Here is a 12,203-nt window from a genome sequence, read left to right on the forward strand (position 1 = left end):
AGGCAGTGGTGGCATTGGGGCGGGGGTGGGGGGGTGGGGGGTGGGGGGGTGCGATTCCTTAGGACCCATGCCCAAGGAAGAATTCCCGCTGCCTGGAAGGGGCTCAGCAGGGTGGGGGTGCATCTTGGAGGAGGGAGCAGCGGCTGGCCAGTGAGTGGAGCAGGGACAGGGAGCAGCTCCTCCCACGTGGGGCAGGTGGGCAGCGCAGCCCAGGCCGGCCCCCGGCCGCCCTTCCCGCAGGAACCTCGAGGGGGCCGTCCCGCTGCCCACGCGAAGGAGGGGTCTGCTCGCCCGCCCGCGCGGGTCTGTGGCGCGTCCCCTCCCCGGGGCCTAATCGCGGGACTGCGGCCGCGAGAGGTCCCCGGTGCCGCTCCCCGTCCCCACGCCCCACCTGTGCGCCGCCCACCGCAGGGCCACCTGGGCGCCCCGCCCCGCCCCGCCGCGCTGCGCCGCCCCGCAGCCCACTGGGCATGCCCAGAGCCGCAGGCCCGCGCCCTCCCGCTCGCTTCCGGCTAGCACTCGGCCCCGCTCCCGGGCCTGCCCCGCACGCTGCCATGGAGCGCATCGAGGGGGTGGCGGTGGGCCCCTGCGCCGCCTCGCCCTACCTGCGGCCGCTCACGCTGCACTACCGCCAGGTGAGCCCGCGCGCACCCCCAGCCCCGGCCCCGCGCGGCCCCGCCCCCTGTACCGCTGACCCCGCCCCCGCGCCGGTGGCCCCGCCCCGCGCCGGTGGCCCCGCCCCTCGCGCCGCCGGCCCCGCCTCTGCCTGCCCCTCCGGGGTTCCCAGGCCAGGTGGACCCCCCAGGCGGGAAGGGGCCAGGACAGGGCCATGTGCTTTCAAGGAGGCGTTGCTGGGGGTGTGACAGCTTGTCTTGGATGGCAGCTCCATACCGAGCGGACCTTCCTGCCCACCCCGTCCGTCCTTTTTGGCAGCGGGATTCATCCCACTGGTGGCCCTGGGGATCAGGGAAGGCTTCCTGGAAGTGGCAGCTCCCTGCTAGGAATTGAAAGAGGAGATAGCTGGGCCCAGGAGGAAAGAGCATGGGGCAGAGAGGCCAAGCAGAGGGGAGGCAGGAGAGGGAGCAGTGAGGACTCCCAAAGTTGGCTTCCTCCCTGGGGGGTTTTGCAGGGAGGGCCCCTCCTTGGAGTCCCACCTGCCCAAGCCCAGTTCTCCTCACCTCCCAGGCCGTCTCCTCCCACCAGTCACCAGGACGGCAGGGCCACGCTGCCTCTTGGCACCGGGCACGGCTTCCTCCTGCCCCCCATGCCCGGCCCTGCCTGGTGCAGGCGTGGGCTTCTGCTGCCTGCTCTGCCCGCCCCGGGTGTCGCCCTGCTGGAGCCCCTCCAGTCTCCGGCCACAGCCTCCGTCAGGGCGTGGTCCAGGTCTGCGAGCCCTCTGCCCGCTGCCTCCCGGCCCCCAGCACGTCCTAGCCTCTCGCCAGCCCTGTGACCCTTGTTGGCCCCAACTGTGAGAGGCCCTGCCCCCCACTCGCCGTCTCGTGGGGGTCCCACTGGCTCCGGACCACCGGGGCCTCCTCTCCTCAGGACAAGGCTGTGGGCAGCTCTGGCCGGGGGAGCAGCTGGGTTAGTTTGGGGGCAGAGGGAGGGGACGGGCGTTGCGGCCCCTTTCTGACGCTGGCCTGGAGCAGGAGGCTGGTGGGTGTGAGATGCCCACTTGTGGGTGCACAGCCGCAGGGGCTGGGGCTCTGGGGCAGCAGGTGGCACAGGGTGGCCCCGGCCACAGCACCGTCTCCCCACTTGCCGGGAAGCGCTGCGGGCAGCCCACGGCGCATTTCCGCTGATGGGTGCGGTGACCAAGGCCCAGCAGGTGCGCCTCAGGCTGAAGTGGACACGGGCTGGGGCGGCGCTTCCTCAGGGGCCAAGGGACGGCGGGCTGCGTGGTGTATGCCACCAAGGGTAGTTGCAGCCCCTGGCTATGTGCTGGGCCCAGCCGGGGAGGCCTGGTGGACAGGCAGCCCCACCACGTTTGCTCCCAGGCCGGTCCCTCCTACGGGGCCTCCATGGGCCTCTCTGGACCTTCCTCACCCTGGCTGGACCTAAGGGTCTGCTTTTTGATCTTGAGCTGAGACCTGCATGGGGGACGCTTACTGGTAGGGGCGGGGTGGGGACACAGCAGGTGCGTGTGGCCAACGGCAGGGGGGGGCAGGCCTTCCTGGAGCCTGCTCTGGGTGGGTGGCTGGCCCTGGGGTGGCCCATGCCAGGCAGGCCTGGGCTCGCCTCTCGGGGGTGGTGTCTCCGCGGCCCTCCGGGCGGCCTGACCTGCACAGGACATGGCCCTCCCCACTGTAGAAACCGAGGCCGCTGCACTTTCCTCCCAGGATGCCTCTGCCTCCAGGCCAAGCCCAGCTCCCCTAGCTCCCCTCCACCACACCTCCACCTGTGAGGGCCCCAGCCTGGAATGCCCTCCCCCTCCCATCGCCTCCTCCAGGAAGTCCTCTTGAAGGCTGTCTCTTGGCATCTTCCCTCTTCTGCAGCCCTGACCGCACTTTCTGTGTCTCTGGTGCTCGGGCCTCTGTCCAATGCACAGCCCAACACAGCCCCCAGCGTGGGGTGAGCAGCTGGCCAGGGCCTCAGGGCTGCCCAGCGGCTGAGTGGCAGATGGGCCCAGCGTGCTGGGAAGGTCCCCAGGGCCCAGGTCCAGCCCCCAGGGTGGGAGCGCTCTTGCCTGGCGCTTTCCAGCCGGTGGTTGGTGGCATCGGTGCTGGATGCTGCCAGGGGCCCAGCCTCCTCCATCCACCGAGGGCCTTCCGGGTGTGGGAGCCTGGGCTGGGGTGCCCAGGGTGGGGGAGCAGTGTGGGGGAGGGATGTGCAGAACAGGACTTGGGGGAGAGCCCAAGCCAGAAACCGGGCAGGGGAGGGGGTGTCCCTGAGTCACCCAGTGCTGCTGCAGACCTCCCTGCTGCTTGGGACCTGCCCCACCCCAGCGGATTCTGGCATCCAGCCCCCCTGCCCTCCTGTCTCCCTGTGTCTGTGGCCTAGGGGAGCTGCAACAGTGAAAACTGACCTCTGCTCTGTCCCCATGGGGACCCCTGCCCTCCCTGTGAGGTTGCCACGCCTGTCCCTCCCCTGTAGCCTCCAGGATCCTTCCTACACTTGGTGACAGTGTACATCTCTTTGCAGGCTCTTTTTTTTTTTTTTTTTTTTTGAGGCAGAGTCTCACTCTGTCACCCAGGCTAGAGTGCCGTGGCATCAGCCTGGCTCACAGCAACCTCAGACTCCTGGGCTCAAGCAATCCTCCTGCTTCAGCCTCTTGAGTAGCCGGGACCACAGGCGTGCATCACCATGCCCGGCTAATTTTTTCTATATATTTTTAGTTGGCTAATTAATTTCTTTCTATTTATAGTAGAGAGGGGGTCTCGCTCTTGCTCAGGCTGGTCTCAAACTCCTGACCTTGAGCGATCCTCCTGCCTCCGCCTCCCAGAGTGCTCGGATTACAGGCGTGAGCCACCGTGCCCAGCCTTTGCAGGCTCTTTTGCTCAGCCTGTGCTGGGCTGTGCTCCATGGCCTTTGCCTTGCAGCACCGGGCTGTCCCTGACCCCCCGCCTAGCCGGGCTGCTTGCTCTCCCCCACCCCCGCTGCGGCTCCTGGCCAGCAGGCCCCGGGCTGGAGCCGGTGCTGCGGGTCTACGTGGCCTCTTGGGCTCCCCGGTGCTCTGTCCGCGCTGGCGGCCTCTGGCTCATGCTGACTGCTGCCCTGTCTCTTTCAGAACGGCACCCAGAAGTCATGGGACTTCATGAAGACCCATGACAGGTGAAAGCCCGCCCTGGCTCCGCCACTGGGGAAGCCCGGGACTGAGGCCACGGCCACGGGGGCCTCAGCCACGGGCCCAAGGCTGGAGCCCACCCCTCCCTGCCCTGTGCTCCCTCAGGGTCTCCAAACATCCTCTCTCAGCCCGGCCTCCTGTCCCCGAGGGGTCAGGCTGAGGTCTGGAGGCTGAGGCAGGTCCTGGCTCGGGACACCTGGACCATGGGGCAGGCAGCCCCTCTCGGGCCGGGAGAGGCTTCCTGGTGCCCGGCCCCCAGCACCTGGGGTACGGGATGGATGGTGACGTGCCCCAAGGAGTGTGGCTGGTGGGCAGCTGGCCAGCAGAGGCCAAATGTCCTGTCACTCACCCAGCCTCAGCTGCTGCCATGCTGACCTCCTGGCCCCCGAGGAGTTCTGGGTCCTTCCTTGGCTCCGTGTGGCCGTGTCAAGCTCCGGCCCTGCCTGGGCCTCAGCCTCCCCATCTGAGCAAGGGGCCCGACGCCCCTGGGATGTCCGGGGTGGTGGGGTGGGCATGGGGGAACGGAGGGACGGGAGCCGGGCCCCGGGGAGGTGAGGTGGGGGCCGCTTCGGTGCTGAGCCCCTCCCGTACGCAGCGTGGCCATTCTCATGTTCAACGCTTCTCAGAGGAGCCTGGTGTTGGTGAAGCAGTTCCGGCCAGGTGAGGCCAGCTAGGGTGGGGAGGGGGGCTGCAGGGTCACCCCCAGGCCCCTGTGATCCTGAAGGTCTCAATGCAGATGTGGGGAATGGCTCCAGGGGAAACTGAGGCCCTGCAAGGGGGTGTGGCCCGGCGCTGATCACAAGGAGGTGGCCAGCACGTGGCTGTGACACGGTGTGCCCTCCCCCAACCAGCCGTGTATGCGGGCGAAGTGGAACGCCGCTTCCCAGGGTCGCTGGCGGCGGTGGGCCAGGACGGGCCTCGGGAGCTGCAGCCGGCACTGCCGGGCTCGGCGGGGGTGACATTCGAGCTCTGTGCCGGCCTCGTGGACCAGCCGGGGCTCTCCCTGGAGGAAGTGGCTTGCAAGGAGGCCTGGGAGGAGTGTGGCTACCGCGTGGCCCCCTCTGATCTGCGGCAGGTGGCCACGTACCGGTAAGTGGAGCAGGCGCGTGGGCCCGCAGTGTGCGGGCAGGGCGGTGGGCCGGGGCGGAGCATCCTGCTGTTGCATGGCACAGGGAAGGGGGCAGGCTGCCTGCGAGGGAGTGAGCACCCCATCCCCGGGGGTATGTAAGCAGGATGGATTCCTCCTCGTTTTCAACTTGGCATTGGGGGAGGGCTGGTCACAATATGCCTCAGATCCTAAGCCAGGCCGGAACCCAGGGCTCTCGGGGCTCATTCTGGAGCAAGCTGGGCCCGTGCCCCCACCCTGCGGCCCCTAGCCGTGCGGGGCCAGCCTCCGGGTGGCAGCTGCTGCTGACAGATGCCTCTACTTCCTGTGGGATTAAGCACCGGGCGCTGGGGGTGGGGGTGAGTCACAGCTCCGTTCTCAGATGGTGGCTCAGGAATGAGGGAGGGACGGGTCCCGGGCGGGGAGGGGGCTGCAGCTCTCGGGGGTAGGGGGAGAGGTACGGCCTACAGTCCGGGTCCGGGACCTGCCCTCACCCAAGCTCAGATGTCCCCGCCCCTACACATACCCCCGGGGGCCCACCAGCTGGGGTCACCTTCCCAGGACAGGATGTTGGGGTAAAGCCTGTCCCCTGTCCCAGGGATTTTGTGACGGGTCCCTGACCCCGGCTGAGGTCAGGGGGCAGGAGGAGAGTCTCGCAGGGGCCCCTCCCAAGCTGAGCACCAGCCCCCAGCAGCCTTCTGCAGGGCCAGGCCCCCACTTCCCCTGGGAGCAGCCAAGGTGTCTCTGCCACCCATCAGCCCAGCATGGGCCACTCTGTCGAGCTGGGGTCCTCCTGCTCAGCGCCCAGGACCCCGGGTAGGGATTTCTGTGCTGAAGGGCCGGCTGTCCGGGGTGTGAAGGGCAGGCCTTGGTTTTCCACAGGTGTCCGCCCTGTGGCCCGCCCCTGTGCCCCAACCTCCTGGCCCGCAGTGCTGGGGGCAGGGAGGATCCCGGGGGCCTGACCTCCCGGAGGTGCTGCCCGCAGGTGGCTGTGGGGCAGGCTGGGTAGAGGGCAGGTGGGCGGTGCCCAGGAGAGGTCGGGGTCCCCTGGGCTGAGTCTGGGGGGCTCGGGGAGGAGTGGTCCAGCAGCCCTGGCTGCAGGAGTTCTCAGGCAGGGCCTCTGGGCCGTGGCCTGATGTTGGGGGTGCTAGGGAGCCACAGAGGGTTCTGGGTGGTGAACATCTGCTCAGACCTGCGCTTTGGAAAGGACAGTGTGGCCTTGGGTAGGTGGGACTGGAGGTTGGGCTGAGAAGAGGGCAAGGCACCTGTCCCTATAGGCCTGATGGGGGGCTGGACAGACAGTGGGGCCCTCCATCCCGTAGCAGGGCCCGTGGCTCCCAGTCTGTAGCCCTGGAGGTGAGCCAGGGCACTCACCTGCCAGTCACAGGTGACAAGGATCAGAACACCCAGCTAGGGCTGTGAGATCAGGGCCATGAGGGAGGCATTGTGCAGCCTGGCTGGGCCGGTCCCTTCCGCAAGTGCAGGACACGGGACTGACGCCCTACCGGCCAGCCCTCCCATCACGGGATAAGGGTAGGAGGGCAGGGAGGCAGCTGGGGCAGGGTCGTCCCCAGGCGGTGGGGAGACTCGCTTCTGCTCCCGTGGGTTGGAGGCATCTCTGGGGGCAGCCCCACCCTGCAGGCCTCTGGCTGGCCTTGGCCCATGCCCCCCAACATCTGGGGCGAACCAGGGCTCCCTCACCCCCAGACATCTCCCCAGACACCCCTTGGTTCCTCCTCCTCCTCCCCAAATCCGCATGGTGCCTGCCCCTCCTATTCTGGAACCCAGCCTGGCCCCTGCAGCCCCGTCCTCTCGGCCAACGTCCCCTCTGGGCCCTGCCTGTGCAGGTGCACTGCTGCCCCGGTGTGGGGGCTGTCCTCGCCTGGCTTCCAGCAGCTCCTTTTGGCCACTGCCCACCGAGGGAGGGACTTCCTCTCACCCCTCTCCAGCCTGCACCGCTGGGCCAGGCCTGGGCCCTCATGGCCACCCTACCTCACGCCAGGCCACCTCGGCACATGCTGCGCCAGCCCCGCATGTGCCCAGTGGGGGCGCTCGCCATGCAGGCCACCTTGCCGGGCTGTGGGGTTGCCCTCACCTCCCAGACAGCCTAGGCCCTGGGCGCGGGCTGGGGTCTGGCTGGCCCAGCAGAATTGGGGACGGGGCCTGCCACAGACTTAGTGGCTTCAAACATCACACGTTGGCAACCCCACCATTTCTGGGGGTCAGGGGTCTGCATGTGGGGGGGTCCTTTACTTGAGCCCTGCCCGGTCTGTGGCCTCAGCCAGGGCGCAGGTGGCTGTGTGAGCGGGTGCCCGTCTGCTCACCCCTGGAGGCTGCCCGCAGGCCCCTGCGGTGGCCACCGCCAGCGCGGAGGGTCGGTCCATTGTCAGGGCCGGCCGGACAGCCTCTCTGAGTCCATCTCTGACCCCAGAAGCCTCCCTTGGGAGCTAGGTCGCGCCCACGCAGGAGACTGTCCCTCTCCTTTATCTGAGGTCAACTGATCAGGGTCCTTCACCACATCTGCAAAACCCTCCTTGGTCCGACATACCCACGTTCACAGGTCTCCCCCTGCAAGGGGGAATCTGGCGTGGGATGGGGCATCCCAGAGTCCCGCCCACCAGAGTGCTGGGGGGAGTGGGGTGGAGGGGGCTGGAGGGCCGTGGCAGGGACAGGGCTACCTGGCGGGGCCACCGTGGGTGGCTCAGCAGACCCTGTCTCACCTGCAGGTCTGGAGTGGGACTGACTGGCTCCAGACAGACCATGTTCTATGCAGAGGTGACGGATGCCCAGCGCTGTGGGCAGGGCGGGGGCCTGGCGGAGGAGGGTGAGCTCATCGAGGTCGTGCACCTGCCCCTGGGTGGCGCCCAGGCCTTCGCGGATGACCCGGACATCCCCAAGACCCTCGGAGTCATCTTCGGCATCTCTTGGTTCCGCAGCCAGGTGGCCCCCTGCCTGGGTCCCCAGTGAGACTCGGCCACTCGCTCCCCACCCTGCAGACCCAATAAAGCCTCATACGGCTCCAGCCTCTGACTGGCTTCTAGGGGACAGGACGGGGGCGGGGGTGCAGCTCTTCCCTGAGATGAGCTCTGGGCACTGCAGGCTCTGGGTGTCCCCAGCCGTACTGCAGCAGCTATCGGGGCGCACAGGACCAAGCCAGGCTGGGGGAGTCCCAGGAGAGGGTGTGGGGCTGCACAGGGCCAGACTGGGCCTCCTGTCCCTGCAGGGAGGGGTGGGCCTGGGGCTCTGCCAGGCCAGGTGGCAGGCCTGGGGTTGGGCCTGCTGGTCACCGGGTTACGCGATGAGGCGTGTTCTCAGGAGCGGTGGCAGAACCCGCCCTCACCCTCGAGAGTGGAGAGGAGGAGGGGACAGCTCCCCTGGCTGCACATTGCAGAGTGTGCCCCTGCCCCAGGGCAAGAGAGGGTCCCCATCCTGACGGGGGGTGGGGTGGGCTAGAGCTCCCCTCCAGGAGCTGGGTGTCCCCAGTAGCCCTCCCAGCCCCTGGGCCCTTGGCCGGCGGAGCACGCAGCAGTGCCCACAGCCTTGCCCCAAGAGGAGGGGGGCGGCACACGGCGGGGGGAGGGGGGACACAAGGCCAGTAGTCTTGGCGTGGCCCTAGCCCAGGCTGTGCCCCAGGCACTAAGCAGACTGCCTCAGCCTCGCCCACCGGCCCACACTGGGGGCTCAGCCACAAGCCCCGGAGCATCCCGCCCTGCGTGCCCTGGCCTCGCCCTCCGGCCTGTTCTGAGGGTCGGGCTGCGTGAGGTGCGTGCAGCTGCCCTCCAGGTCCCAGCGCACTTGGGGTGGCAGGAGGGCATGATGCCTCTGGCTCCTGCTGAGATGGCATGGGGCTGGGGTCTCCTGCACTCCCGCCCTCCCCCACTCCCACCCACTGAGCTCTGGCGGGAAGCCCTTCGTGTGATGGAGCTCGGAGCCCACAGCCCCTGCCCTCCTGCTGGGCTCATCCCTCTGACTCCACGAGGGCAGGCGTGGCCACCTTCCTGACCGTGAGCCTCTCCTGGTGGCACCCTGGGCAGGGAGGCAGGGACTGCCACCTGGTACTCACCCAGTGTGGTGCTGGACAGCCCCCGGGGGGACCTGGCACTTGAGGAGGCTGTGCCGCAGGGGCCCACAAAGGCAGCACCACCTGTATGCAAATACTGGCTGTGGCGGCCCAGGTGGGGCCGTGAGCACCAGGCCGGGCCAGGCACAGGGCTGCTGGGGAGAGGCCTTCAGGAGTGTGGGGTGTCCACGGGCTGTTCCATGGCGGGGTCCTGGTCGGCCTCAGCTTCACCCTAGCTTGGGGATGTCCCGGCAGGACATTCACAGGACGGGATGCAAGGGACAGTTCTGGCAGCCCAGGACCACCCCACCGGGCCTCCCTCCCTTGCAGCCCACACGATGCCTGCCTCAAGCTCCCCTGGCCCTCTGGGCTGACCTGCAGGTGCTGCCCACTGCCTTGGAGGGACCTATGGTGGGCATGGGGGGTCAGGGCTATGGGCGGGTGGGGGCAGGGCACAGGGCACCTGGATTGGATGCAGTCCAGCCCCTCACTCTGCTCTGCGGCCCGACGGGCGGGTCAGCAGGCACCGCTGCTGGCCTAATGGAGCTGGCATTGATTTCCCGGCAAGGGGGGGGCACGGAGGGGGGGCTGTAACCGGAAACTCCCCTCCCTGTCTGCTATATTTAGCACGGCAGGACTCGGACGGAAGCACAGCTCACTCCGGAGCCTAGTGGCTCTGTCCAAACCCCTGCAGCCTGGTCCCCTGCCTGGTCTCGGAGCGTGCCCCCTAGTCAGGCTGAGCGGCCCCCGCCCTGTGCCTGCTGCAGCACAAGCTGAGCACCACCCCTCAGAGCACGCGAGCCCCTGGTGTCGGGGGGCTCAGAGAGGCAGCTGGGGGCAGGTGGGGCTGGGAGGCTGGGGGTGCTGTGACACCCCCTGGGGCCCAGGACAATGGTGGGGCCCCTTCCTGAAAGAGGAGGGGTGGCTTGGCCTGGTGAGGGTGGAGACTGGAGCCCTGGCTGCCGTGGGACCCCAGCAAGGTACAGCCCAGGGAGGCAGATGAGCCATTTGGAATCTGGGGGGCGGACGGCTCCCACTGCTGCCGCTACCAGTGCACCTGCAGGGTCCAGCCAGCCCTGGCAGTTCTGCCCAAGGGCTGCAGAAATCCCTGCAGGGAGAGGACCCCAGGAGGGAGGGTCCCCCTCTTCGGGGCCTCTGTACCCTCCTCCCCAAGGGCAGGTGTGGCCACCTTCCTGACCGTGATCCTCTCCTGGATGGCATTAGGTCCCAGCTGTGCTCCTGGGAGGAAGGAGAAGGGGACCCTGAGAGGGAGGGCTTCTGTGCCGCTGGGGTGGCACGCTGGGCCACGGGGACCCAGGTCGCATACCCGAAGGGCCCAGAGGGAGGCAGAGGGGGCCAGGCCGCCAGCTCCCTAGCCTTGCAGGCAGGCCTGCGGAAGGGCCCCAGGCGGAGCTGTGTAGGGAGGACAGAGCACGCTCCCTGGGGGCTCCGGGCTGAGCCGCCCGGGCGGGGGGAGCCCTGGTCGGACGCAGCGGCCCAAGGAACAGGCTTCCTCCCACCAGCCGCCATCAGGCAGCCACACCGCTGAATGGGTAGGCCGGTTCCATCCTTTCCTCCCGCTGGCCCCGAGCAGGAAGCTGGAGGTGGACGGGGGAGGGGCCCCGGAGGGATTGTTCCCTGGTTCCGTCTCTTACTCTGGAACCCCCCTTCGGCCCTGCCCTGTCTCTCCCCTGGGCCTCACGCCCCACAGCCAGGGGTCTTTGTGGACATGAAGTCACTGCAGCCACCCAGCCCAGCTGCTCTCACGGCCCCCACTGGTTTTAGCGGCAAGACTCTGGTGTCACCAACAGCCCCCAGGGGCCACTGTGTCCTCTCCTAGGCCCTCACTGGGGTCATGCTCGTTAGTCCCTCAGGCCTGGATAAGTGCTCTCTCTTCTCAGCTCTCGCCTGGTCGACCCTTGGCATCCTCTGGGTCTGGGCGGGGCCCACCCCGGTTTTGGCCTTACGGTCTGCTGATAGAGGCACCGGGGCGTCTTTGGGTAGTGGGGCAGTGAGCACAGGCAGGGATGCAGTCCTGGCCTCTGGGGCCGGGGCCTCCTTCTCCTGAGCACCCGAGCACCTGCCCCCGCCCCTCACTAAAGCTAAAGAGAGCAGGCATCTCCACGGGGGACCCCTCCACCTGCAGGCAGAAAGCAACAGCAAGGCTCTGACACTGCTCCAGTGCCCATATATATCCCGTGGGGGTCTGTGTGTGGCTGTGCCTGGCCTGAGTTTAACCCCACCTGGCCTGCCTGTCTCTAGGCCCTGGGGTGCAGGTGCTGGCCGGCCCTGAGTGAGCAGAGCCCAGCTGCTCCTGCAGGCCTGGCTTCTGGAGGGGGATGCCAAATGGGTGAGGCAGGCGACGCCGGGTGAGGGGCATTCGGGCCGCATTGGCTCCCTATGCAGGCTGCACTGGCACGTTCTGGAGAGGGTGGGCCTCTGTGCCGGAGTCCCACTTGCCCTCCCCCAGCCGCTGAACATGGCAGCACCTGTGCCTCCAGAGCTCTCTCCTTCCAGGAAGTCCTCCAGGGCCCCACCCCAGCCCAGGGTGGCGGGGACTTGCTCCAGATAGGGGGCTGCACGGCTCAGTTATTGTGTGGTGGGGCGGGAGGACCCTCTGGATCATACGCGGATCTCAAACCGCCCAGGTGAGCAGTCCTGCTCAGTGGAGAGGTAACGTTTGCAGACGAGGTGCTCTTGGTATATACGGCGCAGAGGGGCAGGGAGAGGGCAGCGAGCGACTGCAGAGGGTGAGCGTGGGGGCCTGGCGACCAGGGCAGCCGTCAGGACATGCACTGGCGGCCTTTGTCCCCCTGGTTCCCGGCCCTGCTCCCCAAGCCCGGGCCTGTGTCCTGGGCGTTCCTCGAGGGCATGGCCTGGCGACCTCCGCGCCAGCGCCACCCTGCACTTGCTGACTGGCCGCGCGACCGGCGCGCCGCGAGAGCCGAGGCCGGGGCACGGGCGGGGAGCAGCGCCCCCTGCAGCCGGCCGGAGCGGGGGAGTCGCCGGAGCGCGGGGGCCGGTCCCGCTCTGGCCCTGGAGCTGCGCTTGTGCCGCGGCGGCGCCTCCGCTGGGACAGCGCACAGCGCGGCGGTGGCGCGCTGACGGGAGGGACCGCGGCGGCGACCTCAGGGGCGCTCAGCCCGCTGCCGACGCCGGCGGGGACACGGGAGGGGGCGCTGCGGCGCGGCCCCTGCCCAACCGCGGTCCCGACCCCGCGGGGCGCGCCGACCCGACACTGCCAGGCGGCGCCC

At 68.6% G+C, this 12,203-nt stretch overlaps 1 protein-coding gene across 1 annotated transcript; it reads left to right on the plus strand.

Moving 5' to 3' along the window:
• Positions 1-447: 447 nt before the first annotated feature.
• On the plus strand, positions 448-7,911 carry NUDT14 (nudix hydrolase 14). Its single transcript, XM_012746485.3, has 5 exons — positions 448-635; positions 3,728-3,771; positions 4,380-4,444; positions 4,636-4,873; positions 7,616-7,911. The coding sequence occupies exons 1-5, from the start codon at positions 471-473 to the stop codon at positions 7,854-7,856; spliced, it is 753 nt and encodes a 250-aa protein (XP_012601939.2). The 5' UTR covers positions 448-470; the 3' UTR covers positions 7,857-7,911.
• Positions 7,912-12,203: the final 4,292 nt, after the last annotated feature.

This window comes from Microcebus murinus, chromosome 6 (genome assembly GCF_040939455.1).
Source record: "Microcebus murinus isolate Inina chromosome 6, M.murinus_Inina_mat1.0, whole genome shotgun sequence".
Classification (NCBI taxonomy): Eukaryota; Metazoa; Chordata; class Mammalia; order Primates; family Cheirogaleidae; genus Microcebus; species Microcebus murinus.